The 19,313-nt window shown below is 42.4% G+C and overlaps 1 protein-coding gene across 8 annotated transcripts in view; it reads left to right on the top strand.

The window, feature by feature from the left end:
- Window positions 1-19,313, top strand: part of AMBRA1 (autophagy and beclin 1 regulator 1) — a 141,182-nt gene that overhangs the window by 83,051 nt on the left and 38,818 nt on the right. For all 8 annotated transcript variants that reach the window (XR_008577303.1, XM_054826909.1, XM_054826908.1 and 5 more), the window contains 3 exons: window positions 2,929-3,039; window positions 11,514-11,702; window positions 12,158-12,312. Coding sequence is in view for 7 of the 8 variants with exons in the window: in XM_054826909.1 (XP_054682884.1) it covers window positions 2,929-3,039; window positions 11,514-11,702; window positions 12,158-12,312 (455 nt within the window). In the remaining variant the exon portion in view is untranslated. The remainder of the gene's footprint in view (window positions 1-2,928; window positions 3,040-11,513; window positions 11,703-12,157; window positions 12,313-19,313) is intronic.

Here is a 19,313-nt window from a genome sequence, read left to right on the forward strand (position 1 = left end):
ATGGCTTTTGCTGGCTCTGAAATTTGTGCAGGGCTGTCCTGTAGATGAGGAGGTACTGCTTTTTTTCTGTGTTAGCTTTTCCATGTACAATGTGACTACCTTTGGCGGTGAAGGGGATGTGAGGTTTAAATGAACACCATAACTAACCTGAAGGTTTTGGGGAAAAGGATGAGAAGACCAGAATCTTTACAGAAAAAAATGCAAACCCGTTTGCCAACAGCTTTTTTTATGGTACTTGTAGCAGTAGGTGCAAGAGTCGTATGAGCCAGGTGAACTTGCTGTTTGTGGTGCAGTTAGTGATGTTGCTAGGCTTCTGCGATGCAGAGGGAACACACGATTGCTCTCCTAGGGTATGCTGTTCTCCAGTTTATATGTTGCTTGCTCTGCTTACAAAGGTGGTTCTCATGGCAAAACAGGTGATGACTTTGTAATGTTCATCTGTAACAAGATCAATTTTCTGGAGTTATGTGCCCCGAGTAGTACTTCTGTTACCTGTCTTTGCAGAGTGTTTTCCTTGTCTGATTCAGTCCTGTAAGGCAGTTGCTACCTAGTTGGTGATGTTAGTTACTGTTTCCCTGCAGCAAATCCCGCTGCTTGAAATTTGTGCAGAAACTAGTTTTCTGTTCTCCACCTGGTGGCTGGAGGCAAGGCAGCAGAAGAGCTGCCCTTGTGTATGAAGCATGGGCTTGCAATGAGGAGACTTTTAAAGATGAAAGAACATAAAATTTAATTGTTCTTCTTCCACTTCTGGTTGCAAAATGTAATTTCATTAATGCATTGAATCTGCTTTCTCCAGTGTGTATCTTTTGTTCAGAGGAGCCCTTTGTTTTGGGGTATATGGAGAATAAGGCCTTGGGCGTATGTAAGAGCAATGGAAATGTTCTTAGTTCTTCTCTCCAAGTGATAACGTGCGCGTCTGACAGAGGCAGATACAGAGACTGAGCACACGCGTGGTGGAGGTTTGTCAATTTGCTGGAGGCCTGGCGCAGCTGAGTACACAGTGTAGAGCTGTCTGCTCAGAAGTCTTGCTCTTGGCATATTTCTGAGCTTTCTCCATAACCAAAAATCAGGATTCTTAGACAGCTTATCAATGAAAAGAGGAGTAGCAGCAGCCTTTCTGGTGTCTTTATTTATCAGCACTGGTCTAGAGTTTGCTTCCTTACCTTGCCCTGCCCTTGTTCTTTACTTTGCAGAGAAAACAAACTCTGTTAGCATGCATGTCTCTGTGTTTTCAGGCCATTTTTTTTACAAGCCTGAGTGATGTGCTGGGATTTGATCAAAACAGTAAAAATCCAGCCACCATAGTCTCCTCATCTTCCTCTGCACCGCCTTGATTTACTAGCAGTTGGCAAGCTTTTAGCTCTCTGCACAGGCAGCAGGCCTGCTGTGTACTGGATACAGAGTTGTCAAAGTGATCTCTTCCACTATTGCTGCTGTGGCAGCAGAGTCCTGAGCCAGCCCTTTTGGGAGAATGAAGCCACTGATTCTTCTGTGTGCTTCCCACCAGGGACAGTGTGGAGATGCTGAAATCCAGACTGCGTAGACTCTGGAGGCTGTGCTTTTCCTCATTTGTACTTGGGGATGATCTTGTTTTGTTCTCCCTTATCAAATTTTATTACCTTGAGTTTCTCTGGGTTCCAGCATGTGTGTGTAGTACAAGGGCTGCATGTATATGAAGGCCTTGGAGGCTGTGAATAGCATGAGATTTTTTTACTCTAGTACTATTATGGAAGAGCTGTTTCTTCTCTCCACTTGTCTCCCTAGGGATTGCATTTAATGCCTCTGAGCTTTCTCAAATGTATGCTGACTTGAGTTACCGGTGGCAGTTCCTTTCTGCCTGGAAAATTCTGTTGTTTGTGCTAGTTTCTGAAGTATTCTAGTTAGCCTTTTGCTTTGGGCTGTTGCCCAAATCTTTGGGTGGTTAGCAAGGGTCATGTCATTTGCTGGGAGTCATGACAGCCCCTGCCTGCTGTAGGTTGGGCCACCCAGAGCAGCAAAGGGCCAGCTCGTAGGTGGTCCTTGCTAACACAATCCTTACTGTGTGGCGAATATTATAGGCAACCTGTATCTTCTCAGTGGAGTTTACAGTAGTAGGAGGGATTATCATAGAATCATAGAATGGTTTGGGTTGGAAGGGACCTCAGAGATCATCTAGTTCCAACCCCCCTGCTACAGGCAGGGACACCCTCCACTAGACCACGTTGCCCAAAGCCTCATCCAACCTGGTCTTAAACACTTCCAGGGAGGGGGCCTCCACAACCTCTCTGGGCAACCTGTTCCAGTACCTCACCACTCTAACAGTAAAGAATTTCTTTCTAACATCTAATCTAAATCGACCCTCCTTCAGCTTAAACCCATTACCCCCTGTCCTGTCACTACACTCCCTGATAAACAGTCCCTCACCATCTTTTCTGTAGGCCCCTCCAGGTACTGGTAAGGTGCAATTAGATCTCCCTGGAGCCGCCTTTTCTTCCAGGCTGAAAAATCCCAACTCTGTTATGTCCATAAAAGTGTGTGATTTACCAGGGTAACACTTTTCCTTACTATATGTATTCTGGTCTGCCTTTATAGCTGTACTGGAAGATTTTGGATCTGTGAAAATACAGCTTCACTAGTACCAAATAAGTAGAATGCATTTGCACCAAATGGATTGATTAGAATTTCTGCCTTGTGAGTCTGGGCAAGTTTTATCTCTTATCAACTTTATTTTCTTTCAGAAATGTGTTGCAGGGAGGTGCTTTCCTATTAATTTCCTGTGTTCTGTGGCTTATTTAGGAGGTGTTGCCATTTCTGTAAATAAGGTTTCTTTAAGAATCTGGAGTTTTGTGTATTAGATTTTGAAAGATTTTCTATGGTGTTGTCTCCCCAGCTCTTTTCTGGATAATCTTCTGAAGGTTAAATTGCTGATTATTTCCCCCTTTTCTGTAGGTGCTGTGATTGGGGATGGACAGTCGGCTGTGGCCAGCAACATTGCCAACACTACCTACCGGCTCCAGTGGTGGGACTTCACAAAATTTGATCTGCCTGAAATCAGCAATGGTAAGCTGGGAAGGACACCAGTACTTTCTTTTAAGTCTATACCAACCAGACCTACTATAAGCTGTAGGGTCTTCCAAAGGTATGTTGCAGGCCTTGGATTACTTGATTGTCTTGTTGCGTTGGGAACTGTAAAATGCTTAGCCTTTTGAGAAAGCTGAATAAAAGCAAACAGAGCTGTTCCTGCTCTGTCTAGCTTGTGTATTCTTGCTATCAGCAAATCTGTGCCTAATACAATCCTCTTAGAAGAATTCTGTATCCAGTCGCCTCATTCTTTTACCTACAAGTTTCTAGAGGGATATCGTCTTTATACCTTTACATTAGAACCTGCTAATGAACTGGGTCTGAATTCTCCAAGTTATTGACATTAGTGTGGGTTAAAGTGCTGCAATACATTTTGGGAATCAGGGCCGTGGTTTGTTGCTTAACACAGTGTTGAAAGCCAGGGGAAGTAGATGTAACTTCTTGCTATTTGCAAAAGCAGCGCTTCGTCCCATATCTCAGGTGAAAGCTGCTTCTGGGTCAAGAATATGAGCAATATTGCTGATTTTTATGTATTTATTTTCTCCTTCCCTTTGTAAAAATTAGACCATGGTATTACATGTGTTGTATGGCATAAGCCAGCTCTTGCACTAGAAGAGACTTCCCTATGCAGGCACAAGTATATTTGATGCTTGTGGTCAGCTGATCAAGGAAGGACTTTTTCAGGGCTAAAACTAACTTGACTAGAAAGGCTATTTTTAACCCAGAATGGTATCCTGATATAGCTTGCTGCACAGCTACAGAAATGTTTGTGGCAGCCTACAATGAAGATAGGAGGTAGATATTCATGACTGTTTCTTTATGCAGTAATTTTTAGCTTAGGCCATCTCTCTGCACATGTAAAATTCATTGCCTGACTTCTCAGCAAAACCAGATTGTGTTCTGCTTTAAGGGACTGACTTTTTTAGAGGGAACATGGATTTTGTTTTCAGAAAGATTTCTGCTTTCACAGGTAGCCATTGAAATGAATTAAGAAAAAGTTTCTCCCAGTCCCAGCCCTGTCTGTTCTGCAATTCTAGAAATTACATATCTGACAATAGAGGTCTCTGTGGGGTACGATCCTGTTGCTTAAAGAACCCACAAAAGGAGCACGTGTAGTGACACCATAGCAGCAGAGATGCGGGGAATTGAAATTGCAGAATTACAGAACGGTTTGAGTTGGAAGGGAGCTTTAACAATCATCTAGTCTACCCCCCCCCCGCTGTGGGCAGGGATGTCTTTCAATAGATCAGGTTGCTCAAAGCTCCATCCAGTCTGATCTTGAACACTTCCAATGATGGGGCATCCGCAGCTTCTCTGGGCAACCTGTATGGAGTCATTTACCTCCCAGTCCCTGGCAAAGTGGAGGAGCTAGGGGAAGGCCACTGGTAGGCCATCTCAATACAATAAAGCTTTCTTACTGTGTCATTCCTACAGATAAAGTATCTGGTGTTTCTCTCTCGCCTCCTTCCTTCACATTGTATAGAACATTGTGGTGTGATATTTATAGCCTGGTGGGAAATAAAAGTCCAGCTTCTAGATGGTAGCTGTCAACATTGTAAAGGGGGAAGATGGTTTATATTTTGTCCTTGAGAACCAGTCAGCCTCTTGGGAAGGAGCACGGAGTGTCATCTTGAAAGTAACATACTATGTTGAACTTGTTTGCCAGTGCTTTGACGTGTCTTGTTAAGTGCCAAACTTGTAGTACTAGTGAAATGTCGTAGGCTGAGGATCAGTGCTCAAGGCGAAGTTTTGCCACGCGGTGGCAATACTTTCCATGGTCCAGCCAGACTCTGGAACAGAATAAAGATGAAGTCAGGGGGAAGCATCTTGCTGCTGAGTTAAATTCTTTGGGATTTCTCTGCAAGCTTGTAAAATATTTGAAGAGTTTTGGACTCATCTGACTGCTGAGAAGGCTGCTGATTTAAAAAAAAATAGTTTAAAAACAAACAAAAAAAACCCCAAAAACCAAAACCACCATCCATAAAATGTTTGCAATTTATGGAATAAGAAACAACTGCTCCTCAGGACATGAAGTTTTCAATCTTCTCCCTCTCCCCTACCAGGACACTTCCATTCTGAATTAGCTGGAAATTGAGCTACAGTTTCTGTTGCTGTTGTGCCCTTCTTGCAGGCAGGGTTCCTGCTACAAGCCCATCTCTTCTGACTCCCCACTTCCCTATTTTGTGCTTCATAGTACTTGGCTTGCCCATCTCTCTGCTTCTTCCCTTTTACATGCTGAGCCCAGCTCTGGCGTTTCTAGATTGTTAGCCATATCTCCCTCTGCAAAGGTCTAGTAGGGATGTATGAAGATGTAGCAGCTGTGCTCATCCTAAACCAGGTATTTGCCAAGCTTGCCTAGGCACAGAACAAAGGCAAGCTGCAAGTTTGCCAAGGTGCACAAATTTGTAGAGATACTGTGAAGCTAAATGTATAACAGTGGAGTGGTGTGTTGGACAAGTTTTTTCTGACTTTTCATGGTCTTGGAAATAAACTATTTTCCCAGTAAAACATGTGACCTCAATAGCTCCTTTTGGTTTTTTCCCATCATTTCTTGTAAATCAGAGGTGGTCATGTGAGAGAGTCCGCTTACACAGAGGGGGGCTATTGCACTTCCTGGGACTGACTTGAGCCACAAGTGGTTAGGGAGTTCAGGCAGATGAAATGATGCAGCTGAAGTTTGGGACTGCCTGCCAGCTCCACTCTCCATCAAAGAAACGAGACTGTGGCCAGCCTCCATCTCCAAGCAGCTCTTCTTCCTGTTACAATTAAACAAAGAAAAGATAGTTTGGAAGTAGGATGTTTTCCACTGAAGCGGACACATCTGAGCAAGTGACAGCAGCATGATTAGCGCTGCGATCTCAGCAGTGGGGCCCCCGCACCCTTCGGAGCCCTGGGCTCAGGGCTCAGCTCCATGGCAGCAACCTCAGTAACAGTCCAGCAAGTGCATGAAAGAGAACCCCGGCAGTGTTGGGGAAATGGTTTTGCAGGGACTTGTGGGATTTTAGTCTCTGCCCTGTCTTTCTCTATTAATTGCAAAATAGAAGATGGCTTCAGATTTCTTCTCTCCTCTTGCCAGTTTTGCTTTTAATAACTCTGAAATGAACATGACCCGGTCTTAAACTGTAATTGTCAGTCATATCAGCATTGGGGTGGAGAATTTGTTTGGCAGCAGAGACAATGCTATCTCTGGCATTTATTTAATGTTCTTCTAGCAAGTGTTGCATGTCCTTAAAATTTCCTGCAGCTAACAGGTAATTATTGAATCGGTGAACAGTGTAGAATACAGGTGTTCCACAGGTAAAATATTTGAAGGTTTGATCTCTTGTTTATATCTTTTGAATATAATTTCTCTCATGCTACTCACTGCTTATTGTTTCATTTTCTAGCCATTGTGGCTGAACTGGTCTAGTTCTTCCACATTTAGTCACGCATCAGGAATTTGTCCTCTTCTAACACTGGTTGGGACTTGAGGAAGGTGATTTGATCAATGCTTACTGATCCACAGTGGGATGCAGAAGAACTTAAAAGAAGAAAAGGGGGGGGGGGGAAAAAGCATGCTAAACAATGTATAAATAGGAGCAGCTGTTCAGAAAGTGTCATCCTTAAGGGTGGTTAGGAGCGGATGGTGTGCTCAGCACTATTTTCCTTTGGCAAACAGCGCTGTTGCTGCCGGCGTTCCAGGCCTTCCCCAGCTTCAAGCGTAAATTATGCTGTAGGTGTAAGCACTCCAAGTTGGCACAACAGCTTGATTAATTTGTTCTCTGATGTTTCTTTTGATGTCTTCTGTCAGCTCGGCGGCTGCATTAACAACAAAAGAAAACAAGAGATGAAAGGGCAGCCTTGTTGTAAATGATTTTCCAAAAATAGCAATTTTTTTTTCCCTAAAATCTTCTGTATTGGCTTCATTTTCATAGATCAGGCCTCAGGCTCAAAGAAATCAAATAGCCTGTGGCTTTGTCAAATGCATGGGTATTTTCATCCTCCCCATGTCTTGGGAATCTCTTAGATGCTGTTCATTAAAATGAAACCTTGCTGAGATCTCCACCTCTCACATTTAGACTTTTTCTGCTGACATGGTAGGCTCCCTTGGTTCTAGGTGTATGTGCTACCTGAGTCCCTCATCCTTTGTAAATGAGGGAAGAGCAAAGAACCATAATGCCAGCGTGGATCAGATATTGAAAGACTAAAATAAAGGGTGCTCTTTCTTGTTCAGCACAACTTGCATCTGTGATGTTTTATGTTCCAGGCACACATCAAGGGGGAAAGATAGTTCACTTCTGGCAGGGGAGCTCACAATCTGTTTTGGTAAGAGGCATTCACCATATACAACAAACTTTTTAAAAGAACAAGACACGCAGTCATGTTGGCCATCGTTGTGGACTGCTTACCAAAAACCTCTGTGCTGTGCTGAAGGAGAGGTGGGTGGGAAAAAGGAAAAACCGTGGAGATAGAAAATAAATGAACATGTTCTATATGATAAATAGACTCTTGGTGACTCGTGATACAAATTCAACGTTGTTTTAAAAAGACATGCAGTTAATGCTGGATGAGGAAGAGGGTTACAGACCCGGAAAGGAGAAAAACAGCCATGGAACTACGAGGATATGTATAAGACATGGCAACGTCCCTGAATCTGTACATGGCATAAAAGAAATATGAGCATTTTTTGCCTTACAAAAATAAAGATGTGGGATTCTTTTCTTATGAATGTCCAAGGTTGCATTAGATTAAAAAAACCCCAGACTTTACAAGCTGAGAAGAGACACAAATCCTATAGACTCTGATTTTCAATAACTATAGGAACAAGGAAGAAACATTGCCTGTGCCCAGAGAAATCAGTATCTGTCCCCTCTAAAACTTCTTGCACATCTTTGAAAAGCACCAGGAGTTCATCAGTACATAAGGGTCCCTGGGCTAAATGAGACCCACGCCTTTGGTCTGATGAAGCAAGTATACAGTCTCACTACTTCCAATATTGAGCATCAAATGACAGTAGTTAACATTGTAGAGAAGCTGTGGCTACCTCATGCATCCTGAGCCCAGAGATGCAGGACAAAAACTTAGATATCTAGCAGAACAGGAATGAGAGAGAACAGTTCTTAGACCCCAAAGAAAGGGACTGGACTATATGAAAGTTTTTTGCAGGGGGGGTGGTGGGGGGCATGTTTCATAGTTGTGTTTCTGGCAAATGCTCTCCCTGTGTAATGTCTAGTTTTGCTCTGTTGGTGGTCTCCTTGCTTGTGTCTCTTAAGTAGTTAAACTCTGGTTTGGCTGGGAGGGTCCCAAAATTCACTTGTCCAATAAGTTCCCATTCTCCTCCCCTCCTCTTTTTTTTTTCCTTTTTCTTGCAATTTTTTTACTCACTGCTGATTAGAGTACAACTACAAAGGAATTGGTGAGAAAGGACCCCCTTAGCCATTGAGTTTAGCTCCCTGCTGTCTTAGGCAAGCACATCCTATAGTTCCTCTTCTTCTGTCTTAAAATTGGTTAAATTCTTTGTCCCTTTCACTTCTGTAGAAAGACTATTCTAGAATCTTGCTATTCTGGTAGAAATCTTCTAATTTTCAAACTTAATAGCTGCTTTTACCCACTTACTCACCTGTCAGCATTACTTGTGAAGAGAACTGATGTTTTTCTGGCACTTTCTGGTATTTTTTTGTAAATACAATCCCATTTCCTCGCAATCTTTTTTTTTTTTTTTAAACTTAAAATACATGTTTCATTTTCCCTGCTCATCTTCCTAGCTCTTTGCTGGACTTGTTACCATTTAGGGTTTAACCTTTCTTGAACATGGCTGACCAAAACTGTGCCCAGTATCCTGCGTGTGGTCTCATTACAAGGTTGTGTATTAGCACTGATATTTCTATTGTGTGTTCCCTAGTGCAGTTTAGGATTGCCATCTCTTTCACTGTTATGCCAGGTGGATGGCTCAGTCTTTGCTATGATCACCAAAGTTGATTCTCTCTTGTTTCCAACTGAGAAGCTCCTAGGTAAAGCAGAAATTTATAAATGTTAACACACTCCAGAATTCTTTCATTTCACTTCTGTTATGTGTCTGTGTGCTTCAGTTCACTGTGTGGTCTGATCATCCTCTGTTAATGAAATTACTCAACTTTATCAACAGAATTCATCAACCAGCTCCACTCTGTGCCTAGCCCATTGATAAAGCTAATAAATAGGACTGATTTTGAAATGAGTCACTGAAGAACTCTGCAGGAATCCTCCCAGTTTGATGGGGATTACAATAGTGCAACTTGTTGTCATGTGTCCTTTGGCTAGTTCACAACCTGTACTGCAGTTCTTGTGTTGATGCCTGTCTTCTCTTGTGATGACAGAATGAGTACTTGAGTGAAGCCTAGATTTAAAAAAAACAAAAGGGAAAATTTTAATTCTACCTTTTTAAAAATTAGGTAGTATAGTCTTTAATCTTGATTCTGTTATCTTGCTGTTCAGCCAGCTTCAGACTAAGCACTCAGGAATTTTGTCATCTTTTGGACCGTTTGTTCTTTGAAGGGCCATGTGTATTTTAGATTCTGTTATTACAGCACTGACAGTGACTGCCATTATTTACCTTTTTCTGTTCAGCATCTTTCTGTTTATACTAGGCTGAAAATTACTGTTTTTAGCTTTGAGACTGGAAAAAAATGGTTGAATAAATTTAGAGTACAGGTGTAGGTGGTTTGGTACAGAATGTAATTACATAGTCCACTTTTTTTCCTCATTTTCTTTTTCATTGGAGTTTCTTAAATGGAACAATAGAAGTTGATACTCAAGCGTGTAGGAAAGCAGTTCCCAGGAAAAATGTCTTTGAGACCAGAAGAACTAAAGATGAGGTTCAGCAAGTGCTTTAAATCAGCAATGGTGGAAGAAGGAGCAGTCCTGTCTGCTTCCCCATCATGACTTCTTTTTCTGCTGCTGCAAGTGTCTATGTGGCTGTGTGGCTTACCAGATTGGGAAACTGTTCTGGCTAAAAAGCGTCCTAGACAACATTCAGTAATTTCTCAGCCATATCAGTTCCCTGATGTAGCTTTCTTTCCACAGAAGTGTTGGAAACAAAGGGCAGAGATTGTTTCTTCTGGCAGCAGCACCAGTTTGTTAAAGCATTTAGTTACAGCCTTAATTTGATTTGGAAGTTCAGACTTTCAGAAGTATGCACAATGCATTCTTGGCACTGTTCTTTTGTTAAACTAATAAGGAGTCAAGCCCAAGAAGTGCCTTCATAAACTCATCTCAATTTTAGCTGAACAAATCAAAGCTACTTCTATGTTGGACATGGTCTGACAATGTAGAAGAAAATTTCTGGACTGTAGAAGTTGACATAGTGCTCCACATGATGCTATAGCTTGAAGTATGTGAGATGGGGTGTTCAGTCTTCTAGCATGCAAAGTTTCTGTATTGCAAATGTGGACTTTATTTGTATTTTTTTATATTTCTGTCCCCTTGAGTTTGAAAATACTAGAATCTGAAACTTCCCCACCCCAAAATAGTGTGTGCAATTTCAGCTCCAAACCTCCTGGAATAACTGCAGCAGTTTTAGTGGCAAAACTGGAGCATATTTAGGTTAGGCTGGGGGAGCAAACATAACTCCAGCCTTGTCTTATCAAGCCACCATTGAACCGTTGGTGATGACGATGCTAAAAGGCCTTGGAACCTCATTGTACTAGGAATGGTACAATTGCGTAGTAAGATTCAGTAGCCCAAAGAGCTTGTAGTCTGCATATGTAAGGCAAAGAGGGGAAAAGATTTGTACGAGGTCATCCAGCAACTTGCCACCAGAGGTTATATTCACAAAACTTATGTTTTGTGAATTGCTGCTCGCTACCCTGTCTGCTGAACAGTTATTTCACTGATTGCATGAGTGTCTCAAATACTGGCATAATTAAATGGAGGACTGGTTGGAGAAGTCTCTGCCCTTTCTCACTTGCTTTATCCAAGATTGGTGTGAAAATGAGCTGTCAGAATTGAATGTCTCTGCAGGGAGGAATTTTTCTCTCATCTCCTGTTTATTGGAGATAAGGGGAGCTGGAACTAGGGGCTCCACAAGAGAAGGGGAAATGAATTAAGGTGTACTGTTTCTAATGATACCACTGCTGGAGTTTGTCAGAGAGTCACAATTTGAGACTTGTTTAAACTGTGCTGTCCTTTGCAAAGGATGGTGTTATGCTCAACAAAGGAGGGGTTTGATAAAGTGCAATTGCCACTATTTCTTGGCTGAAGGCTCCAGGAGGTGAGTAGATTTCATTTCCTGGGCTCATTGCAGTGTCTTATCTCCGTTTTGGAGCAAGTTTTACATTAATCAGGGTATTAACATTTCATAAACTTTTGGAGGAAGCTAAATGTCTTGAGTGCCTTTTGCATGTACTGTCCAGTCTCCAACATTAGGTTTAGATCTTACTGTATTTTCTGTTGAACCTGAGTGCTTTAATCACCATTCCTTTCTTTCTTCTTTGCAGCCTCTGTGAACGTGCTTGTTCAAAACTGCAAGATTTACAATGATGCTAGCTGCGATATCTCTGCCGATGGGCAGCTGCTGGCAGCCTTCATTCCCAGCAGTCAAAGAGGCTTCCCGGATGAAGGAATACTGGCTGTGTATTCTCTGGCACCCCACAACTTGGGCGAGATGCTTTACACAAAGCGTTTTGGTAAGCATGCAGCAAGAAGTCTGGGTCGATGGGGGTGTGAGAAGTTACCTCAGAACTCAGTCTTCAGTGAGAAATGCAATAGTGTGAACATCAGTGATTGTAGTAACAGGAAATATTTTATTGGCCTTTCAACCAGCCACAAATAATAGTGCTGTCATGGAGAAGCTTGTGGTATGGTCTGGACATGTAAGGTGCTGGTACAGGGTAGCTGCGAAGGGATAGTTTTTTATTCCTTGAAGAACTTCATTGTCTTAGTGGGACGATGCTTGCAGCAAGGAAACATCTCACAAAATTTGTACTTGTGCAGTTCTCCTGATTCTTCTCTACCCCTTATAAGACTGAGCTTAGTATGCCATGCATTATGGAAATGCCGGAAGGGAATGAAGAAGCTGTGAGGATGAAGTGTGGGGAGGGATATCAACCTGTGAGAGAAATAACCCCTCTTCTCTTCCTAGGCCCTAATGCCATTTCTGTGAGCCTGTCTCCAATGGGCAGATATGTAATGGTGGGACTGGCTTCCCGACGTATCCTGTTGCACCCCTCCACAGAACACATGGTTGCTCAAGTCTTCAGGCTGCAACAACCCCACGGTGGAGAAACCTCTATGAGGGTGAGTGTATCTGTATTCTGTTTCTGTGTGTTTTCATCAGTGATTTTGTGTCGCTTTGGCTCTCACCTAGTTAGCAAAGAGGGTTATGATAGCAAAGAGGTAGCGTGCTCCAGGCCCACTGAATAATAAACATGTGAAGGAATTTATTACAGAGGCATGTAAACATGGCAGGAGAAGAAAAATATAACAGAACTGTGAAGCTTTACTCTGATTTCAAATATGATGACAAATACGTTCCATGTTGTGGAATACATTCCTAAGTCTAGATATCATTCAAAGTACCTAGTACGTCTTTAGTACTCCTTCTGGTAATATGCATCTTGTTTGCGGTACTACAGTTGGCTTTGCTGAGGGAGTTTTTCAGCTGAGGCTCCAGGATCATTTCCTAGCATTCCTAGAAGCAGCTAACCTCAGGGAGAGCAGCCACCAGCAGTTTCAGGAAGGGTAGGAGCCAAGCTTCATGTTGTACTTGCAGACTGAAGGTGAGGCTTACCGTACTTTTGCCAAACAGGCTTTTGTTGGCTATATGCCCGTGAGCTTTCTGTGTATTTGTAGGCATGTTTTGGCAATGGAATTCACTTTCTGTGCTTCTGCTTTGTGGAAGAGCTGAACCATGACCCACTCTGACTCATTTAGTACCTGAAGGAAAACCTTCATCTTTTTGCAAACTGGCAAATAGAGTTAAGAGAACATGTATGTTTTGCTTTGTTCATCAGTGGAGCACATCAGCTGTTCAGTGGTAGTTTAGGATGGGAAAAGCCATGTCCAGCTGCTAGTGCACAAAGAGTTGAGGAGGCAGAATTAGGTAATTTCTAAAGCTGAAATTTGGGCTGGATTAAAATTTTAGACCATGTATTCAGGTGACTTGTTGCAGGAGATGAAAAATAGCTATTCAAACCTTTTCACTTTGGGGGATAACTTGATCATAGTGGAATTCATTCCATGAGCAGCTTTTTTCTCCTCTATCTTTCTCTCTTTTTTCTTTTTACAATTTTTTCTTTTTTAAAAGGCCCCTCTGATTATTACTACCTTTGGCAGAGCTTTCCCAGTGTACAAGGGTTGCAATGAGCCATTTGTCTAGTGGCCTGGCACTGGGGAGAAATTGCTTGATTCACCTTCAGACTCTGTAGTTGCTCTCCAGACTGCTCATGATTCAGAGAGGGTCATCTCAGCTTCATCGTCACATGAGCTGCTTTATCAGCTGATATGAAACACTTTTGTTTATTGTCATCATCTGCTCCGTGTTATAAAGCAAGGGAAGATCAATGATGAGGATATTCTTTGGTGCACTAGTCAGCACTTTTTCAGCCCTGGTTCTGGTATGAGCCTCTTAAGGTAAGAGACAGAAATTAAAAAGTATCTGTGAAAAAAACCACAATTTGGTTAGCAGGTGCGGTTGGTGAAAGCTGTGTGGATATGATAAGATCACTAATTACATGGATTCAGTATCCTGTTAGATCCTTTTAAAAGTGTAGTTTGCCCTGGTACTGTTTCTTTTTTCTGTTACTTCAAAATCCTAGTGAAATACATAGCTTTTACTGCCAGATACAGGAGTATCCCTTCCCGCAATCTTCTTACCATATCATAATGAGTTAAGACAGAGGAGTCCTGTTAGCTAAAATTGTGTCTCTTCCTCTCATCTGTCCTTTACATTTGCTCTAAACTCCAGTTGCTATGGCTTCTAGCCCTTCCTTTTGGAGGCATTTTTTTGTAGCCAGCTATATCAGTAAGCTTCTGTCTAAAACTTCCATTTATATTTCTTCATCTCCATTTCAAACATATCTTTCCCTATGGTGTGTTATACTCTTCAAATGCTTGTACCTTTGCTTTTAGTCACCATTTAGTGAAGTAATGCTTTGTATTCCCTTAATCTTTTCTTGTAATTCAATCTTCCAGCTTTCTTTTTTTTTTCTCTTCTGAATTCTCTCCAGAATACCCTTCTTTTTTTTTTTTTTTTCCCCTCTCATTCTGGGATATGTTTAAATGTATGTAATGTGATAAGCATAGTCTTACCAGAAGCCCACAGAGGGTATTTTTTTCTGCTTTTTTTGGACTACAGGGCTTTACTTATGCAGTCAAAAACTGTCTTTTTTTTTTCCTTTTTTGCTGTTATGGTGCATTGAAATTTTTGTACAATTTTTCCCACTCTTGCTTTTCAGACTTGCTCCACATCACTGCACTCCTGTCTTTCTCATCTGCTGTAGTTCTGGATTATTTCTCTCCAGATGGATTGCATGTATTCTAAAGGTTGCTTTTTTCATCTTTCTTGCACATGTATTTTTAGCTTCCCAAAACCTTTCCCCCACGTTTTCAAATCTATCCAGTCTAGCAGGATTTGCTAACTAATTTGCTGTTTTCCCCTTTCCCACATCATGTTTAAAGATGTCTCATTTCTGACTGCTTTGGACTTTCAGCTTTCTGCATGTGTGACAGGGTCACAACTAGACCAGTTTGAATTAATTTGGTTAAAGAGCCTTCCTGTGGGATGATGTTGAGTGTGTTTCAACATTCTGGTGTGTTGTTGGTCATCTTTGTGCAGTCTGTAGGACCAAGCTTGGAAAACATAAAACTGTTAATCTTGTAAATCTTATTCCTTCATCTAGTTGTAAAAATAGTAGATGAACTGCAGGTATTTCTTCTGTCTTGAATTTTGCAATAAGACTGCTCCATAAGTTTGTAATACTTTTCAGGACATGTAAAATAAAAATAGAGCTTTAAGTAGGAAACTTTATAATATTCTTAGCACACTGTCTTTACAGAGGCTGCCATATTCATATTCAGTTGAGTAAAAAACTGTTTGCAGCTTGGCCAGCATGCAGTAGAAAAAGGTTTAGGAAACCTGGTGAAACTGTATTCTTCAGTCTCTAATTTAATGTGCACATTAGAGAGAGTCAGAAAGCATCCTTGTTTCCTCAGTGCCAACAGCTTGTAATACAAAGCAATTGTTGCTCAACTTCTTAATTAAAAATAAGTCATAGACATGTTCTGAAGCAATGCTTTGTGGATATTTTAATTTTACATTGCTCACAAAGCTCTCGAGAGAAATTCAAGAGAAATGCTACATCAGATTCTATGAAAATTCTTGTAAATTGTCTCATGATTGTTCCTTCCTTCCCTGATGCCTTTTGGCAATCGATGAACCAGGAGAGCAGGGCTTGGCAGTGTGGCCTGTAAGTCACTGCAAAGTCGTGGCAACTTGCTGAGGAGTGAAATACAGTGATTTTATTTCTGCTTCCAATTAAAATGGAAAGACCCTTCCTCCACGCCCGTGGCTAACAGGTTTCTGTTTCTCAGAGAGGTTCCTCCATCTTGCTGTTGAAATAGAGGTTTTGAAGATGAAATTAATCAGTTTTGTTATGTGAAACTCTAATACATTTAATTGCACTTAGAAATCCACTGGCTGCTGGTGTGATTTTCAGAGTTGGAGAGAAATGTTCTCTGCAAGAACTATAGCACTTTTGGATTGTACTAAGGAGCATCTGGGTTATACAAGTGTGCATTGTCTGTATACATCTTGCTCCTAATATTTCAGAGAGATTGGGTAGAGTTCTACGGGTCAGGGCTGACGTGATTTGACAGGAACTTTTAAGAAGGGTAAAAAGGAAGACCCAGGGAACTACAGGCTGATCAGTCTCACCTCCATGCCTGGCAAGATTATGGAGCAGACCCTCCTGGAGACTGTGCTCAGGCACATGGAAGATAAGGAGGTGATTGGTGACAGCCAACACGGCTTCACTAAGGGCAAATCGTGCCTGACAAATTTGGTGGCCTTCTGTGAAGAGGTTACAGCATTGGTGGATAAGGGAAGAGTGGGTGATGTCATCTGCCTGGACTTGTGCAAAGCACTTGACACTGTCCCGCACGACATCCTTGTGTCTAAATTGGAGAGACATGGATTCAGTGGATGGACCCACTTGGTGGATAGGGTATTGGCTGGATGGTCGCACTCAAAGAGTTGTGGTCGATGGCTCAATGTCCAAGTGGAGACCAGTGACAAGTGGCGTTCCTCGGGGATCAGTACTGGGACCAGCACTGTTTAACATCTTTGTCAGCAACATGGTGGACAGTGGGGTCGAGTGCACCCTCGGCAAGTTTGCCGACGACATCAAGCTGTGTGGGTGGGGTCAACACGCTGGAGGGAAGGGATGCCATCCAGAGGGACCTTGGCAGGCTGGAGAGGTGGGCCCATGCAAACCTCATGAAGTTCAACAAGGCCAAGTGCGAGGTCCTGCACGTGGGTCGGCGCAATCCCAAGCACAGCTATAGGCTGGGCGAGGAATGGATTGAAAGCAGCCCCGAGGAGAAGGACTTGGGGGTATTGATTGATGAGAAGCTCAACATGAGCCGGCAGTGTGCGCTTGCAGCCCAGAAAGCCAACCATATCCTGGGCTGCAGCAAAAGCAGTGTGACCAGCAGGTCGAGGGAGGTGATCCTGCCCCTCTACTCGGCTCTTGTGAGACCCCACCTGGAGTACTGTGTCCAGCTCTGGGGGCCCCAGTACAGGAGACACATCGAGCTGTTGGGGCGAGTCCAGAGGAGGGCCACGAAGTTGCTCAGAGGGCTGGAGCACCTCTCCTATGAGGACAGGCTGAGAGAGTTGGGATTGTTCAGCCTGGAGAAAAGGCAGCTCTGGGGAGATCTAATTGCAGCTTACCAGTACCTGAAGGGACCTACAGGAAAGATGGTGAGGGACTGCTTATCAGGGAGTGTAGTGACAGGACAAGGGGTAATGGGTTTAAGCTGAAGGAGGGTCGATTTAGATTAGATGTCAGAAAGAAATTCTTTGCTGTTAGAGTGGTGAGGCCCTGGAACAGGTTGCCCAGAGAGGTTGTGGAGGCCCCATCCCTGGAAGTGTTTAAGGCCAAGTTGGATGGGGCTTTGGGCAATGTGGTCTAGTGGAGGGTGTCCCTGCCTGTAGCAGGGGGGGTTGGAACTAGATGATCTTTAAGGTCCCTTCCAACCCAAACCATTCTATGAATCTATGAGTAATTGTGCTCAGAAATGGAGTAAAAGTAGTGAATTGTCATAAAATATGGTACAATCATGAGCTAGAGATTCACGCTCTTTCTATTCACTCCCTTAAGATTGATCTATTTAACATTTCAGATGGAAACCTATCTTTGCTAAAGAACAAGTTTGGGTTTTTGACTGAGGCTTAAAAAGCTCTATAGTAGTGTTGACTTTTAACAAGAGTGGTATGCATAAGCTTCCTTTTTTGTTGTTTGTGGTTAGTTTCTTTTGCAAACGTAGCTAACGTGTCTGTAGCTGGAGAGTACAGGGAAGGAATTGCTGTTGGCAGATCTCTAGCTTGGAGTGGTACAGGCAGCAGTGGTACTGGGAATTATCTGGAAATATTTGAGTTTCAGAGATGGGAAGTTTGGAGAAAGGACTCTGAATATGGAGTAAGAATAGGTTTTGTAGCCTGTTTTGAAAGCATAAGTGGAGCTGGTCTCCAAATAAAGAGGATCTGTTTTCAAGCTGCTTAGGTCTGGGGTGATTTCTGATTTTTGTATGATTCCAAGGGTATATGGAGGTTAAACAATGTAGAAGAACATGAAATTAGAAACTTGGTTAGAGCTGCAGTTCCTTAGAAATGTAGAAGAGTAAGGATCGTATTGCCCTGGATCTGTTTAGCTGTGGGTATTAGTGAGAAAGAAGGCCAGAAGGTAGTTTTATTTCTGGCATTCACAAATTCTGATGCCCTTGCAATGTTTAGTGTTTTTCATTTTACCCAGAGGAAGCTAACTCTAAATATCAGAAAAACATGATTATTGTAATCCAAATTAAAATAAAACTTGGAAAGGAACTTTTAAGCTGAGGATACAAGAAGTGAGTTAAGTGATAGAAAAATTTGATTGACATGAAACTGAAGAGGAAACCATGCACTTTGTGGGGATAAGGTGACTTCACCAAGCCCCATCTCAAATACTGCATTGTGCTTTGAATCTGGAAGGAAATTCAGGCTGTGGAGATCTGGAATTAGCTCTTGACAAGACTACTGGTATTTGGGAAACATCCCGCTGCGGTGGGTCAGTAGCCTGGATGGAACGGAATACGTGTACGCTTCCATTGTAAACAGATGGAGAATTCCAAATACCTCAGGAAGAAGGACCTGAAGCAGAAAGGCACATGGAGATTTAGCACAGAGCCAAGCTTTTTTTCAGTGTTATTAACTCTTAACAAGAACAATGCACAGAATATGTGAGAAGATGCACAATTTCCTTGACTGCTGTTATCTTCTGAGCTTCATGCAAGTGTCAGTAGGACATATGCAGTGTGGTCTGGGAAGGTCACTATCAGACCTCATTGACTCACTGGAGGAACTGCAAATGCTCCTGCAGCCATAAGCAAATAACCCTGACAGCAAATGGCTGTGCACATTTGCTTTGCTGGAGCGCAAGTTACAGTTTTGTCAGAACCTTTGATAATTTGAAGTGAAAATTGATTTGGAGACTGTATGGAGATGGCTCACTGTAATACATTACCTCCAATGGAAAAGTTCATACAAACTAACGTACTTCTGAAAACAAGAGTAGTTTGCAAGAAAGAGAGTACCAACCAGTACCGTGAAAAAGCATGCTTATTGGTGTGGTCCCTTGTGTCTCCTTTTGAGAGAGATTTTGACATCTTCAGGTTGACTGGGGGAGCTTCTGACAGCTCTTGAGTATAACTGCAAATAATGCATTCAATTACCACCCAAAGAAATTTTTCGCTGTTGGCAGAAGTTGAACCAGGTAGATGTTTCTTAGACTACCAAAAGTCCAAGCAGAGTCACAGACTGTGGGTGCTTGTTGATACTAGGAAGAGGGCATGGAGATGGAACCCTTTTCTGACTGATATGGGAAATCCCTCATTTTAATACAAAGTTGAGCCTAATAGTCTGGTTGAGGCCAAATAGTTTTATAGGCTCTGTGTATCAGCAGATTCTAGCAGGTATCTTTAGAAAAACAGAGCATATCCAAAACCCATGTTGGTAAGTACTGCTTATGTAGGGTGCTGTG

Source organism: Grus americana, chromosome 5 (genome assembly GCF_028858705.1).
Source record: "Grus americana isolate bGruAme1 chromosome 5, bGruAme1.mat, whole genome shotgun sequence".
Classification (NCBI taxonomy): domain Eukaryota; kingdom Metazoa; phylum Chordata; class Aves; order Gruiformes; family Gruidae; genus Grus; species Grus americana.